The sequence below is a fragment of the Rana temporaria genome, chromosome 2 (assembly GCF_905171775.1).
Source record: "Rana temporaria chromosome 2, aRanTem1.1, whole genome shotgun sequence".
NCBI lineage: Eukaryota > Metazoa > Chordata > Amphibia > Anura > Ranidae > Rana > Rana temporaria.
Window position 1 is genome coordinate 253,940,375 of NC_053490.1, and position 15,742 is coordinate 253,956,116.

Consider the following 15,742-nt stretch of genomic DNA (forward strand, 5'->3'; position numbering starts at 1 on the left):
ACATTTAGGTGGCAAAATTCCCCAGCCAAAGAAAAAAGATGAACCAGCTAAAGCAGAGAAGAGGAAAATTGTATCGCCTCCATCCGTTGACAGTAAAAAGGTAAGTAGTTGGGTGGTGCCGCCTCCTTTTTTTTTTATTTTTTTTACGTGGCTCGTTTTTAGTTTTGGTTCTGTTCAACATAAATTTAAAATGACACAAGTGCATATATATTTTTTTTTTTCCACAGCCAAAACTCTCCAGTGCTAGTAATGGGAATGGGCATAGTGTGGCACCACAGCCATCATCCACCACTAAAGTAAGTATATGTCGGACATTCGTAATCTCCAGTACCTTTTTCTGAATGATCGCGTCTTCCATTTACTTTTGTATTTCGGTGTAAGCAGAAGCTTCAGAACTGTAGGTGCTGCAGTGCAGAGGCGTGGGAATTGTCATTACTGATCTCTCCTTACAAAAGGACTAGCTCTATTCTTAGTGTAGTCAAAAAAAAATCCATGCTCTTACTAGAATACTACCATATTATCGGTGTAAAGGATAGAGAACGTGGCGGAGGATCTCTAAATAGAAAAAAAAAATATGACCGAATTACATGTAGTCATTCCAAATAAGAGGCTTGCGATTAATCAATGCTTAAATATAAGAACACTTTGCTTACAGCCAGTAGGATTCTTCCTGCCAGTCTGTTTATACAGGTAAACCTAGATTGATTCCATCACTGTCTAAGGCCTGTTCCACATGGGCTTCATCTTTTGAATAAGAAGTGTGAACAGTGAGCTTTGACAAGGCATTTGCAGAGCTTTCAACAAGCTTTGAAGCTTTTAAAGAGGGGGTTCACCCTATAAAAAAAAAAAAATTCTAGCATTAAATTAAGCATACATTATGCCTTTATTTTATTTTTTTGCCCCCTACTCATTGTGCAATCCTATAGTGAAGATTCCGACTCCCCGTGGGGAATGGGCATTCCTATCCAGAGGGAAGATGATTGACGGCCGGCTCTGGCGCGTCGCGCTTCTCCGGAAATAGCCGAAATAGGACTTGGCTCTTCACGGCGCCTGCGCATAGTCTGTGCGCAGGCGCCGTATAGCACTGTGAAGAGCCGAGACCTACTCCGGCTATCTTTGGGGAGCGTGACGTGCCATAGCCGGCCGTCAATCATCTTCCCTCTGGATAGGAACGCCCATTCCCCGCGGGGAGTCGGAATCTTCACTATAGGATTGCACAGTGAGTACGGGGCAAAAAAAATAAATACAGGCATACTGTAGCTCGCCCTACTATGCTTAATTTAATGCTAGAATGTTGTTGTTGTAGGTGAACCACCGCTTTAAAGTACCAGTCGGCTCCAGTTTGTAAATGTTGAACACAGATCCTAATGGGAGTGTTGATGGCCACTTTACGCAAACTGCTAGTAGGCTCCGCACAGTTTCAAAAAGCTTTAAGTAATGTTGAAGAGTCTGCTAGTTGTGTTCAACATTTACAAACTTGAGCTGAATGGTACTGTAAAAGCTTCAACAAAGCTTGCCGAAAGGTTTGCAAATGCTTTGTCAAAGCTTGCTGCTCACACTGCTCTTTTACAAGCTGAAGTCTGTAAAACAGGCCTTATTACTGAGAATTTCTGATGCCTTTTATGAAGCATTGAAAACTTTTCAAGAATAATTCAATGCCCACGAAAGTGTTGCTTTTCTAGTGGGAAGTGCTTAAAGGGGAAGTGATGTAGAGGAAATGATTTACTTTGAGATGTGGTTAGGTTGTAGTGTAACGGCAGACATTTTTTTGTGAACTCTTTGCAAGTTGGAATCGTATACTTTGATACTCTGACCTTTTAACTTGGTTCAGCTTTGCTGAAAAAAAGAGCTTTGGCACTGGCAATGCCTCTGCTCCTCCATGGCAGTATTGCTGGCGTGCTGATTTTCCTTGCACACAGAGGGTGTTGCCACCCAGGTGTTCTGTACAAACGGGTAGTGGCTGGAGCTGCTCTGTTCTAGTTCTGTAATTTCACAGTGCATTCTGGAATGAAGGAGCCTCCACTGCCTCTCCCCCAGCACCCAGTTAACCCTTTATACATGGTGCACTAACACGATAAGGCTCCATTCACACCATTGCATTCCGTTTTGCGGGCAGAATCGCTGCGATCCCCATTACTTTGGCACCAAATTGCAGCCTTGACTAATCATGGTTAAATCACGCAAACAGAATCGCGGTACACCCAACACCCTAAAGTACAAGAACTTCTTTTGGGCATCAGGCGTCCTGCAACTTTTGTTTGCACTTTTTTTTCCGTGAATCGTGGTAAAATGCTCCGCCATTTGGTGCCATTCAAAGTAACGGATCACAAGGGTGTCCTGCAATTTGCAATCTCCAAAACGGAACGCCATGTGTGCTACAGCTATTGTTATGGTTCGGTTACAGAGAATTACGATTGAAATCAACAGAGGCAGCACAAAAGTGTTGATTCCTCATAAAAGCCATATGCTGCTTAATTTTAACACAATTCTGTGTGTACAGCACTGTGTGGTGCAATTGTAATATTCATGGCATTCACTGAAGGGCAGGTATAGGGCTTAAAAATGCTGCATCAAACACATGGTTTGATGGGTGAGAACACCCTTGCGATCCGATTCCAGCGCAGAGGATAGAAATAATCCCTGCACTATTTTCCTGTGACTCCAGTGCAACAACTGTTTATAGATGAACTCGCATTGCACAGACATCGCATGCAATCGGCGAGCCCGGGCTGTTTCTGATTTGCACTGCTCCTGTTTCAAGACCTTTTGCATTCCCCCAACTTGTCTGAATTATCTTTTTATAAATGTGTGTGCTTGTTTTTTTTTTTTAATGCCATCTTGCTGAGAGGCATATCCAGTGTGTTGCCAATAATTTTTAGGTGGGACTTTTAAAGGGATTGTAATGACAATGATGTCTAATAGTTTTGCGTAAAGTGTCTCCAGTCTCAAACTGAAGTCTCCTAGGATCCACTATAGTATGTTAAGTCTAACCATTTTCTGTGGCATTATATGTGGCCCTTTGAAAATTCTAGGGGCTGCACTTGGGCCACAAATATTGATTTGAATTGATAGACTTGTTTCTAGATTCTGATTTTAGTTTTTTCAGTAAATACATATGTCTTCTCTTAAAAGCTTCTGGTTTTGTTTCTAATCCCCTTTTTTTGCTTTAGCTACTCATGTGTTTTTTTGAATTGGTGCTACTCATAGGACTTTGTTAAATAGACTGAAGGTCCTCATTAGGTGAATTTAAAAGGTCTCAAGCTGTATTTGCAATTTCCTTTTTTATTAAATTTTTTTTTTTTTTTTTTTTTTTTTAGACCCTTTTGGATATATTCACAGGAGTGAGGCTTTATCTGCCTGCTTCACTTGAGGAATTTCCGAAATTGCGCCGCTACTTTGTTGCCTATGACGGTGATCTCGTCCCAGAATTTGATGTTTCTTCTGCCACACATGTGATGGGTGACATTCCTGAATGTGCTGAGGATGCTAAACCTGTGACACCACGTTGGATATGGGAATGCATTAGGCGCAGGAGGCTAGTAGCGCCTTGCTGATCACTCTGGGAACCCTCTGTTACTCAAGACCTGAAGTGGGCTTGTTTACATCAATGATATCATGTTTACAGGACTAAATTAACAAGTACTCACGAATTGGAGTCATGGTTAAAGACCTGACTATGAAATATGCTAGGTAATGTCTTTTTATGATAACAATTGGTACTCTAGTTTAATGGAGACTTCCCTGAAGGTACATTATCTGATGTCTGTCCTAAAAGCTCCCGAAGACAGATCCCTTGGTTTACCCAGATTGCTTGGGTAAGAGTATATACTATGTGCCATCGTTGAATTGTTGCAGCATTGTTCTGCATTTGTAAATCTGTTTTGTCAATTAAACAAATTTTGTTTTATCTTATTGACTGGTGCACTGCAGTCTAGAATATTAATTTTTAACTGGAGAAAAAATATTTTTGTAAGTGGGACACTATCGCTTTTACAGGTTTAGATAATTGCAATTTTTTTTTCCGTGTGTGTGCGCAAGCATGCGTATAGTGGCCAACTATTGCAAAATGCTTCTTGTATTTAATAAGCCATCTGGACCAACCCGGTCTAGTTCTTCAGGTAGGGACTAGAGATCATCATCTTTTTTATTTTTTTTAATGTATATATTTTTTTTCTCTACAGTGATGTTCTGTTGCAGAGTGTGTTTGTGGATGTATTAAAAACCTGAATCGCTGTGATGCTTTCTTCCTTTTTTTTTTTTTTTTTTTTTTTTTTGTGGTTGTTTCTGCCATCCTTCCATTCTTGGTAAAAGTTTAAAAACACTTTATCAGACTTTTGCTAGAAATAGCCAGATTTTTTTTTTTTGGTGTGTACACATTCATAAGCAAATTGGCTGTGGTATGTGTGCCAGTCCTGAAAATGTGACTACTATATTATAGTTCAGTCTGTCTAGTTACAGTGTGGAGGTGGCTTTTTTTTTTCACTACCATGTGTATACAGGAGATTGGAGGTTTCATAGAAGGCTGTATTCACTAGGACAATGACTGCTCAGTCTCGTTGAACTGAAGAATGTGTGTTTATTCACTGCAGGTATTGCTGTTGAAAGCTTATAGTATCCATTTCATTAGACAACTGAAAGCTCCTGTTACTCGTTCTCAATACAAAAATGCTGATGTACATGTCTAAAAGTAAGCACACCCCATGAAATTGTTGACATTAACAGCAGATGTTAGTGTATGTATATAATTTATATATAAATACACAGATCTACTTGACTCACAACACGAGGAACAATTTCCTTATCAATCATTTGTAATTGTGTACTGTGGGCAAAGGGCACCCTGGACCTCTGAAAATGGTATTGACGTCTTTCAGGACAGCACCTTGAGAGCGTGGCTCCACCCACTTGACACGAAACGGTGTAGGGTGGCGGCGTGCTGACGTCTAGAAACCGCATACTGTGTCCCGGAGTGAACGGGTTGTGCTAGCCGGCCGGCTATAATTTCACAGGCAAATTTTATCTACATTCTTGTAAGTGTGATTTTAATCTTTTTAATAAATTGTTATATGGGTTCACAGTATGTAGCCTTTTTCTTCTCCATATTGGTTTCAATCAACACTGATTACCGGTCCACTGTGGGAGAAGTTTTTGGCTCTTGGATATCCTGCCACGCAACCCCCTGGCTGGGGAGTAAGCCATCTGCTGTCAGAAAATCTCTAGTTGGGATCTTCCCTTCTGGTAAGGGACAGTGTGATTGAGAGGTGGAGGTGTCCTGTCTATCCATGCACTTTTCTGAGGTTCTTGCATTTTTGATGTCACCGGGTACATGCGATTGTCGGTAAGACAGCAGGGACGTGGAGCTTTGTGTGTAAACACAGAGCTCCACGTGCTGTCAGAGGAGACCGATCTGTGTCTCTTGTACATAGAGACACAGCATCGGTCACCTCCCCCAGTCACTCCCCCCACACAGTTAGAACACTCCCAGGCTACACATTTAACCCCTTCCTCACCCCCTAGTGTTAACCCCGTCACTGCCAGTCACATTTATACAGTAATTAGTGCATTTTTATAGCACTGATCGCTGTATAAATGTGAATGGCGCCAAATTTGTGTCAAAAGTGTGATTCGTCCGTCGCAATATCGCAGTCCCAATAAAAATCGCAGATCGCTGCCATTACTAGTAAAAAGAAAAGAATAAAAAAAAAAAACATAATTCTGTCCCCGATTTTGTAGGCGCCATAACTGTTGCGCAAACCAGTTGCTTATTGCGATTTTTTTTTTTTTTTTTTTTTTTTTTTTTTACAAAAATACGTCTCAAAATACGTATTGGCCTTAACAGAAAATATTTTTTTTTTTATTTTAAATTGGGATATGTATTATAACAACAAGTAAAAAAGATATATATTTTTTTTTTAAATTGTCGCTCTTTTTTTGTTTATAGCGCAAAAAAATTGATCACCTCTGCGGTTTTTAATACCACCAAAAGAAAGCTCTATTTGTGGGGAAAAAAGGACGTCAATTTTGTTTGGGAGCCACGTCGCACGACTGCGCAAATGTCAGTTAAAGCGACGCAGTGCCGTAAGCTGAAATTTCGCCTGGGAACGAAGGGGGTTTATGTGCCCAGTAAGCAAGTGGTTAAAGGTCATGGCAGAGGCTCTTGCTCCTTTTCGCTTGCAGGGGGTAGCAGTAATTCCATACCTAGACAACCTGCTTTTTTGTTGCCCCCCTCCAGGGAGAAATTGTTGGAGGATCTCTGAAGAGCCCACAGTCCTCTAGAGGCCTTGGGCTGGATCATAAGTATAGATAAAAAAAATCTAACTTCAACCCAACCCAAGAAGCCAAGGGCTCAGCAGTTTTTAGTGCGGTATCATCTCTCACACTCTACTAATGTTTAGGCCACTACATGGGCAGAAATAGCTGGTGCCACCCCAGATCAAATGTGTAAGGCGGTTATGTGGTCAAGTTACCTTACGTTTGTTCGTCATTACAGACTGGATCTTCTGTCGGCAAGCGATCAGGCTTTTGGCAAAAAAGTCTTGCAGGCTGTGGTCCCTCCCTAAGTGGGTAAGTCTCTGTTATCCTCTCAAGGTGCTGTCCTGAAAGACAATAAGGGAAAAAGTCAAGTTAGACTTACTGGTAACTTGTTTTCCCATGAGTCTTTCAGGACAGCAGAAACACGCCCTAATTGTTTTTGATTATTATGGTGTGACTAACCATACTCTCATTATGTGTTGCAGCTTGGGCTAGAGGTTTCTCCACTACTACTGATAAGTGGCCTCCCTTTTAAAAAGTTTGGTGGTGGTGTGTTTCCTGTCAAGCCCTCAAAGTGCTGTCCTGAAAGACAAGTTACTGGTAAGTCTAACTTGACTTTTGTGGGCATTTTGAAAAACTGCTAGATGTTTGTTTCCTTACATAAACAGTCTGTTTTAAATACACCCACAACATTTCAGTTGGTGCTTTTACTAGGCCAGTCTATACCCCTCCATTTCTCAGTTTTGAGCTAAGGGGTTAACATGCAGGGCTCCAGCTGAAAAAAAAATATTGGTCTTGGCTGTAGAGAAATCATCATCTATTCTGAGTTTATGGATAAAGTTACTGTACTACTATATTAGCCAACTCAGAATGCAAGCATGCTTTCATTTCCCATATTGCACCCAATTCATCGCAGTCCTATCCTTGTATGAGAAGCTGCAACAGGAGCCTCAATCTGCAGCTATAACTTCAAATATAAGGATACTTGCTATGGCACACTTCACACATACCAGTACTTGGAGCTACTTATGTCACCTATACGGAAAGTTGCCAGCTTGGGTTCTTCTAAAAATCTGAGCATGTTAAGACTTTTCCAGTACATCCACTTTAGCGATTGATCAACCACAAAGTCTGCCCTATTCTTAAAGTAGGCCATCGCTATTGTGGACCTGGCCAGTTCCAGTCTTTAAACAAAAGACGTCCCTTGCAAGCATTGCCTCACAATCTGCGATTGCTGTCTGGTTCAAGGATACTTCTCAGAATTCTAAAATCTATCCCGATGGATCCTTCTTTCCAGTTACTCTGGCCATATTCAGTTTTGACAGGCTAGTGGATGTTTTACACCAAATATCCATAATGGTACACATGCAAAGGACCCTTTGGTTGAAATGTTGACCTGCAGAGGATTAGTGCAAGAAATCCCTTTGATAAATAATTGCAGAGCTCTCTTAAAGCGGAGTTCCACCCATAAATATAACATTAAATTAGTAGTTTTAAAAAAATGTCATTAGTTCTTTATGAAAAAAATTTTATTTTTTTAGATGCCTTCACAGTGTTGTTGCTAGGCAGAATAGTTAATCTTCCAACTTTCTGCACCTAGGTGCTTAAGCTTCCTAACCTACACCGCACAGACTCCTGGGAATGTAGTGGGTGTAACTTTCCAGGAGTCTGTGCACTCCCCAGTCTCAAAGAATCATGTGACTTGGACAGCACAGGTGCTGAAACCTGATCTGACACTGCTTGTGCAGCACTGAGCATGTGCGAGATTTGCAAGGCTGAAATCCAGGAAGTCATACCGTTTGGCTTCATGATGCCCACACTTAAAATGGCCCCAGTCAATTTCTATTTTATAAAGTGTCTAAATGCTGTAACAACCTAACAAAACGGACCTTAGTTTACAGACTAACTTTACTAGAATACATTAAGCTTGTGTATTACAGCGGTATTTATATTTAAAAAGTGAAATTGTGGCCGGAACTCCGCTTTAAGGAGGTCATTGAGGGAGTAACCTTGCCCCTGCCCAAAATGAAGGCACAATCTCAGTCTGGGAAACGCTACACTACTGCAAAGATGAGCTCAGTTTGTGTCTGTCAGGCCACCTGCAGAATATTTCACTGCAAGGGCTGGGATACCCAATCCACAAACAAGTCCCCCACAAAATGAGGGGTAGCCCAATTGTCAGATTGAGGGAATGTCTGTTTTTGTGGCCATCTGGGCCCAGGATATTTAAGTAATTTGGGTACAGAGCATTGTATCTAGTGAATACAAGCTGAAACTTCAGTCTCCGCCTCCACTCTGCTCCATGTTGTGAAACTTGACAGCAGCCTATCTAAGATGGGCAGATGTCCATTGCGCCTCTCAAGGGGTTGTAGCCATTATCCTGAAAAGGGAAAGGTTCCAGGGTTTCTATTTAAATCTGTTTACTGGGTATGAGGGTCTTCAATGCCTTCTATCAGGCACTAAAATTCCACATGAAAGGCCAGTCCTTCCTTACATTACTTTGGGAGATATGCTGTTCTGTGTATATCAAGGATCCCTATTTGCATGTCCTCACCTTTTTGATGATCAATGCTGTCTGCATTTTTCTGCTTTTCCCTTTTGGTTTGTCCACTGCACCTTCTCTCAAGGCAGTTTTGTAGTGGGATATTCTACCATTCTCCTAACAGTGGGCACATTCTCAAGCAATAGATAGCCGGCTGTCAAGACCCTATACAGGTTCAGATGGAACCTAAATCTCCAATCAGCACAGGACAGTCTTGGAACCTTGGAGTATATGGGCCCTGTCCAAGGTTTTCCTTCCACAGAAAAACCTCCTGAGCCTCCTCCTATACCAGTGTTTTTCAACTCCAGTCCTCAAGGCGCATCAACAGGTCATGTTTTCAGGCTTTCCATTATTTTGCACAGGTGATTTGATCAGTTTCACTGCCTTAGTAATCACCACAGCCATTTCATCTAAAGGAAATCCTGAAAACATGACCTGTTGGGGCGCCTTGAGGACTGGAGTTGAGAAACACTGTCCTATACCCTGTGTCTACTAACTCTCAGGCTTGACAATGGCTTATTTTAAAGTGGTTCCACATGCTCAACATTCTGGCAACGTGGGACAAGCAGGCTCAATCCCTGGACCATCTAAACCAGTGTTTCTCAACTCCAGTCCTCAAGGCACCCCAACAGGTCATGTTTTCAGGTTTTCCATTAATTTGCACAGGTGATTTGATCAGTTCTCTGCCTTAGTAATAACCACAGCTGTTTCATATGAGGAAAATCCTGAAAACATGACCTGTTGGGGCGCCTTGAGGACTGGAGTTGAGAAACACTGATCTAAACTACAAAACCAGATTTGTCCTGGCCTGATGGAGCAGGAGTCCAGTGCTGGTGTTGGGTAAATCTCTCCTCCCATTGGTTTTGAGGATACCCACCAACGATGTGAGGCTGGGGCAAAGTCCTGGAAGTTCTTGGGGTGCAAGAGATTTGGAAGCCAATTTGGTTATTACCTGCACCGCTGGCACACTCAGTTGTGAGGTCATGTGACCAGGCTTCAGTTGGACAGAAGGGAACCAGAAGTCTTTCAGTTCAAAGAATTGCGTATCAGACCATCCTTTCTGGGGAGAGCATACGCTACCAACAGTGATGCCATTTGGCATCAATGACTCAGGTTTGCAAGGCCACTAGATGGTCTTTGACACAGTCAATGGTTTTTACTGCTTTTGGTCGCAACATATTACAAACAGCAGAGTCGGTCCTTTTGGGATTGATGGCGGCAGTTATTAGTGTTGCCCTCCCTCCCTCAGTAGCTACCATTTGATTGCCTATGGGAGCTGCCGGCTGCACCATCAGATAGTTTAGTGAGCTGCGGGAACTCCCCCCCTCCTGAAGCTTCAAAAAGCAAAAACAGTTACCGGGGGTTATGGCTTATATTTTCACCCATAAAAAGAAAATAAAGGTCTGGTGTGACCCCGCTAACACCTCCATCCCTATTAGTACACAAAAAGACAAAAGGGGGCAGCCCTGGGACTTTGAATGAGGTGAGAGAGGTTTAGCCAATGTTCACAACGAACAATGAGACAAAATCTATTTATTATTTTCAAAGTGTTATGTAACAAAGCGGCAACAACAATGATTGTGAGTTACCTGGCATAATAGCCAACGTACACAGCACAAATAAAAGTAAATATATAAAGATTTATTACAATTGTTATACATCAATGAGCAACAATAAAACTTGAAAGTTGCAGGGCCAGTGGATGCACATATACAATAAATAAAATGTACATACATATAAACAGAAATATGTAGACATAATGCAGACATCAATAATATCCAGCATGTACAGGCATAAAACAAGCATCAATAAAGCCCTACGAGTTTTGCAAGACCCTGCTTGCTTTTTCAGGGGCGGATGCATGAATGTTGTATCTGCAATGTAAGTGATAAAATCAATAGATGTATGTTATTAGATGGGGGCAGGCGGAATGATTGGCAAGAGAGGTCTGAAGAGGGACCTCAGTTACCAATGGCCTGAAATTAATTGCCAAACGCTGGATATCAGGATGGCGGCCGTGTAGTGCATCCAGCTCAGGAGCAGAGGAGACGGAGCAAACAAAAGCCACAACAAGGGAACATCCGGAGGATCAGCATGGTCTGGATGGAGGCATTTCTCACTGCAGTCTCCATTAGGCCCCTTGTGATCATGTCCAGAAAATATCTACAAGGATGCACATGTATCAGAAGGCATCATGGTTGCAAAATGAGCTTAATGTGTAAGGTTATACTAGATAGAGTATAATCTATATACAAGGATGTAAGTAAATGAATTAAGCTTACTGGAGTATGTTCGCATGAAAGACTATCTGAGATATGGTATATACATGAATGCAAACCAACATGGTTACAAAGTTGGTATGGGCAGGGAGACTACGGGACAATATAGAAATTATATAAGTATTACATGTGTAAAAGAACAATGTAACAGACCCAATAGGGGTAAAGAAAGTTATACAAGTTGTACCTCAGTGGTCTCCATCCAGCTCGGGGGCTGCGATGTGCATAGGAGAGTTCTATTCCATCAACCATGATGCCTTCTGATACATGTGCATCCTTGCAGATATTTTCTGGACATGATCACAAGGGGCCTAGTGGAGACTGCAGTGAGAAATGCCTCCATCCAGACCATGCTGATCCTCCGGATGTTCCAGTTGTGGCTTTTGTTTGCTCCGTCTCCTCAGCTCCCAAGCTGGATGCACTACACGGTCGCCATCCTGATATCCAGCGTTTGGCAATTCATTTGCAGATACAACATTCAGGCATCCGCCCCTGAAGAAGCGTGCAGGATCTCGCAAAACTCGTAGGGCTTTAGTAATACTTGTTTTATGCCTGTACATGCTGGATATTATTGATGTCCGCATTATATCTACATATTTGTTTATATGTATGTACATTTTATTTGTTTATTGTATATGTGCATCCACTGGCCCTGCAAGTTTTATTAGAATAAGGAAAAAAAGTTGCGCTAACTATAAATAATGTAAACCAGTAGCAGCTAGCACCAACAAAAGACAATATTGTGTACAAAAAATAAAAAATAAAAAGTGCAGCGCTGAATATTCAGTGAAATGAATCAAAAAATATGGTAAATAATCAAAGTTCAGTGAAAAATCAATGAAATTTAAAAAAGAAAAAAAGGGGGGGAGGAGGACACACCCCCAAGTGATGTGACAGGTGAATAACCTGAAAGGCAGCTAGAAAGTGAGATCTAGCTGGATAATGTGTAATATAAACACACCGTGATAAGTGATAGGACACAAAAATAAATGATAATGAGAACCTCAAATGAAGTCCATATAATTTATACGTGTAACTCCAAAATGTAAGTGTGATAGTCCAAGGTCAAAATGGCCTATACAGTCCAAAGAAATATATATATACAATGCATTTCCTTTTTTGGAGTTGGTCAGAAGTTCTTTGTGGAAAAGACCAAATGACTGTAGAGGAATGGAAGATGGTGTGATCTTCTCAGGTATGGAACTCAGATGTTCTTAATAAGCAGTTGGAACCTCATCAGCAATCCATAGTAGTATCCAAATAAACAAATATAAAGATGGGTACTCTTACCGGAAAGTGTGGACATACACGTCAGCGACGGTATGTCAAACACGCATGTACGAGCTCCTAGGCAGCCGTGATGTCAATGGGGAAGCTGTTTGATGTGCCAGCCTTTAATCCGCCAGGACGGGTCCAATCCAATGAGAGGAGACAGCTCGTGCAGGTGTGGTTCTCAGATGAAGGAGTGTAATATGCAGGCCAAACGTAGAAACCATGTAAGGGAAAACTTACTCACATAGTGCGGTTAATCCCAAAACAAGCCTTTATTAGGCATAGAAAATAAAAGCCAAAATAAACAGAAAACTGGATAAAAATATATAAAATAGATAAAAAAGTACAAGCCCAGTGAAAGACGAGTACAAGTGATCACAAGTAAAATATGGCGTAATGAGCGAGTAGCGTATGAGCTATGTACCCGACATGTTTCGAGCGGCAGAGCTCTTCAACTGGGGCATAACTCATACAAGTGCCCAACGCCATCTATTTATAACATAAGGATAAGCAATGATGACAGCGTGCCTGCAAACAGCTGAGAGAAGCCAGGGGAATTAGCCAATCACAATCACTGACTTCAGGTGCCGCCCACTACTGTCAGCAAAGGACGTAGGATAAGCAATGATGACAGCATGCATGGGAGAACTTCAGTTCTTAGGCTCTATGTACACGGGACGTTTTTACAACTGCTTCCGAACGATATAACTTGACAGCTAGAAACCCACGTTTAAAACTGCATTTGGATTTATTTTTTGTTAAAATGAAAAAAGTCTATAAAACGAACCGCTTCTAAAACGCGAGTTGCTGCATTTGGGGCTTCAACTGTCTCTAAACAGCTTCTGAACGCATTTTTTGGGGTTTAAAAAAAGCCTCCAAACACAACTGCCTAGAAACTACTATAAACAAACCAGTGTACATGTAGATAAGATAACAGAGGAAAGTTCAGGAGTAGTTGAAAAAAAAATGCCCAACTTCTCCTAAACGTCTGTTTACCAGCAGCAGTGTACATGAGGCGTTCGGTTACACATATAAAAACCTGGGGGAGAAACACTGGAGCGATTAGGCAATTGTAAAGAATAAATGAACAAAGGCATAGGTTATGGACTAAAAACAAAGGCCCAGATTCACAAAGTAGATACTCCGTCGTATCTGAGTATCTATGCGACTGATTCATAGAATCAGTTACACATAGATATCCCTAAGATCCAACAGGTGTAATTGTTTTACACTGTTGGATCTTAGGATGCAGTACCGCGGCTGCCGCTGGGGGGAGTTTGCGTCGTAAACCAGTGTCGGGTATGCAAATTAGGAGTTACGGCGATCCACGACGTTTTTTTGCGGTCGCTACGTCGCCGCTAGTCTAGTTTCCCGTCGCAAAGTTAGTCGTCGTTTTGGGTGCCTTAACTTTACACAGCAAACGTATGTGCTGTATAAAGTATGGCCGTCGTTCCCGCGTCGAAATTTAAAAATTCACGTTGTTTGCGTAAGCCGTCCGGGAATACGGAATTACGCTACGCGCGTCGCCGTTCGAAAAAATGACGTCACTTCGCGCAAAGCACGGCGGGCAATTCAAAAGGTAGCATTCGCAGTAGGTCCGGCGCGGGAGCGCACCTAATTTAAATGGCACACGCCCCTTTGAATTACGCGGGCTTATGCCGGAGGCCGCCGGCGTAGGTTTTCATTGCAAGTGCTCTGTGAATCAGGCACTTGCGATGAAAACTTGCGGCGGTGTAACGTATCTATGATACGTTACGCCGCCGTACTTCTACCTGAATCTGGCCCAAAGACCTCATATGCATAGAAATAAAACTGAAGGTTAAACAAATATTTTTTATTTAAAAACTTTAATTGAATCCCAAACAAGACAGAAAATACAATTCCTGTAAATAACATTATATAAAAAAAAAAAAAAAAGAAGACAAAAATAAAGCTGAATTATGCCATATAAAAAGTCCCAAAGCACCTTAAGTAGAACTATCTAATCAGTAATAATGCTAAAGCATCAATCGGAGGCACAAAAAGTTCAGAGTGCTGTTCAGCTGGATCAGCACCCATATGTCTATAGCCCTTTTTATAATGAGGATGTTACACCAGTATAAATCTGTAGGAAACCTAAATGTGCCTGGCACACTGAGTTTTATTACTTTACCACTTAACAAAATTGGTATTTTTTTCATAAAAATGTCAGGGCAAATTGCCTTACTACAAAAATATCAGATTTTCTTGTATGCACATTAATACGCTTACAAATGCTGAATATTTGCTCTATGCAACAACCTCTTTGCACTTTTTTTTTTTATTAAGTGAACCTTTTAAAAAAGGAACTTGGAAGCTACTCTTGGTGACCTATTTGAAATATTCAAGCTTCATCACTGCCATCACTTGCTACTCAGGGTCACTGACCTGAAACAAACATGCAATAAGGCGTCAAAACTCTTGACCTACATACTTGCTTCTGGTTAGTGACTCAAAAGGTAATGAAAAACCATACATGTAGGAAAAAGCCAGATGAGATGTGTAAAGTGCACCATAAATCCTACACAAGTCATATACAGTAAAGTAGCCAACGTTTCTTCACTGTATCCCACTTAACATTACCCATCTCATTTGATGCTTTACTACATATACCTGGTTTGAGATACAAGCCATGCCTCTTGTTCATCTGAGAGTTGCCTAAAGGATTTTCTCTATCGGAAATAGGTAGAGAATGTAAGCAATTTGTAGAAGCGATTTAGGCCAACTAAAAGATACAAGCATTTGGAGCTCTAAAGCTTCTTCAGGTATTAACCACAATATGAGAGCAGGGGGACTGGCAGGAACACCAGGGATTTCACACAAAAGGAAGAAATACAAAGAACAGGAGACTTTGTAACACAAGTACACCAGGCACATACTGTATCAGGAATATGAAATGGTGGGGGTAACATACACTAATTTTAGAGCTCCAAAAGCTTGTATTTTTTTTTTTTTTTAAAGCCACTAAAAAAAGATATCACTGAGAACATTGTTTGCTTACTACCTACATCAGACAAATAATGGATTCCTACTCATAAGGAGAAACCCAGAGACCCAGTGGCAGTTTCATGTTGCAAGCTTCACAATTTATATACTAAGCATCCCAAGTTATATTTAACAAAGTGTAGGCAACTTCTTGTCTTCAGTCTTCCATTTACTACTTGACGAACAGTTGTTTGAGACACTGATAACCCAGGGTGATTTGCTTATATAAACTGTATGCGCGATAGAATTCTGATTGAATATAGTATGGCAAAGACAGCAACAACATGTCTGTAGATAATAGGTTACATTTTTTTTTTTTAACAGATGCTGTGAAAGCAATTGATTAAGATGTGCAGTTATCACATTTTAGGATTTTCTTAAAAAGCTTTGTAAT

General features: G+C 41.1%; 1 protein-coding gene across 1 annotated transcript in view; it reads left to right on the forward strand.

The window, feature by feature from the left end:
• Positions 1 to 4,237, forward strand: part of LIG3 (DNA ligase 3) — a 44,394-nt gene extending 40,157 nt beyond the window's left edge. The window contains exons 19-21 of the mRNA XM_040336776.1: positions 9 to 100; positions 228 to 296; positions 3,318 to 4,237. Of these exons, the coding sequence (XP_040192710.1) occupies positions 9 to 100; positions 228 to 296; positions 3,318 to 3,554 (398 nt within the window). The 3' untranslated portion in view covers positions 3,555 to 4,237. The remainder of the gene's footprint in view (positions 1 to 8; positions 101 to 227; positions 297 to 3,317) is intronic.
• Positions 4,238 to 15,742: the final 11,505 nt, after the last annotated feature.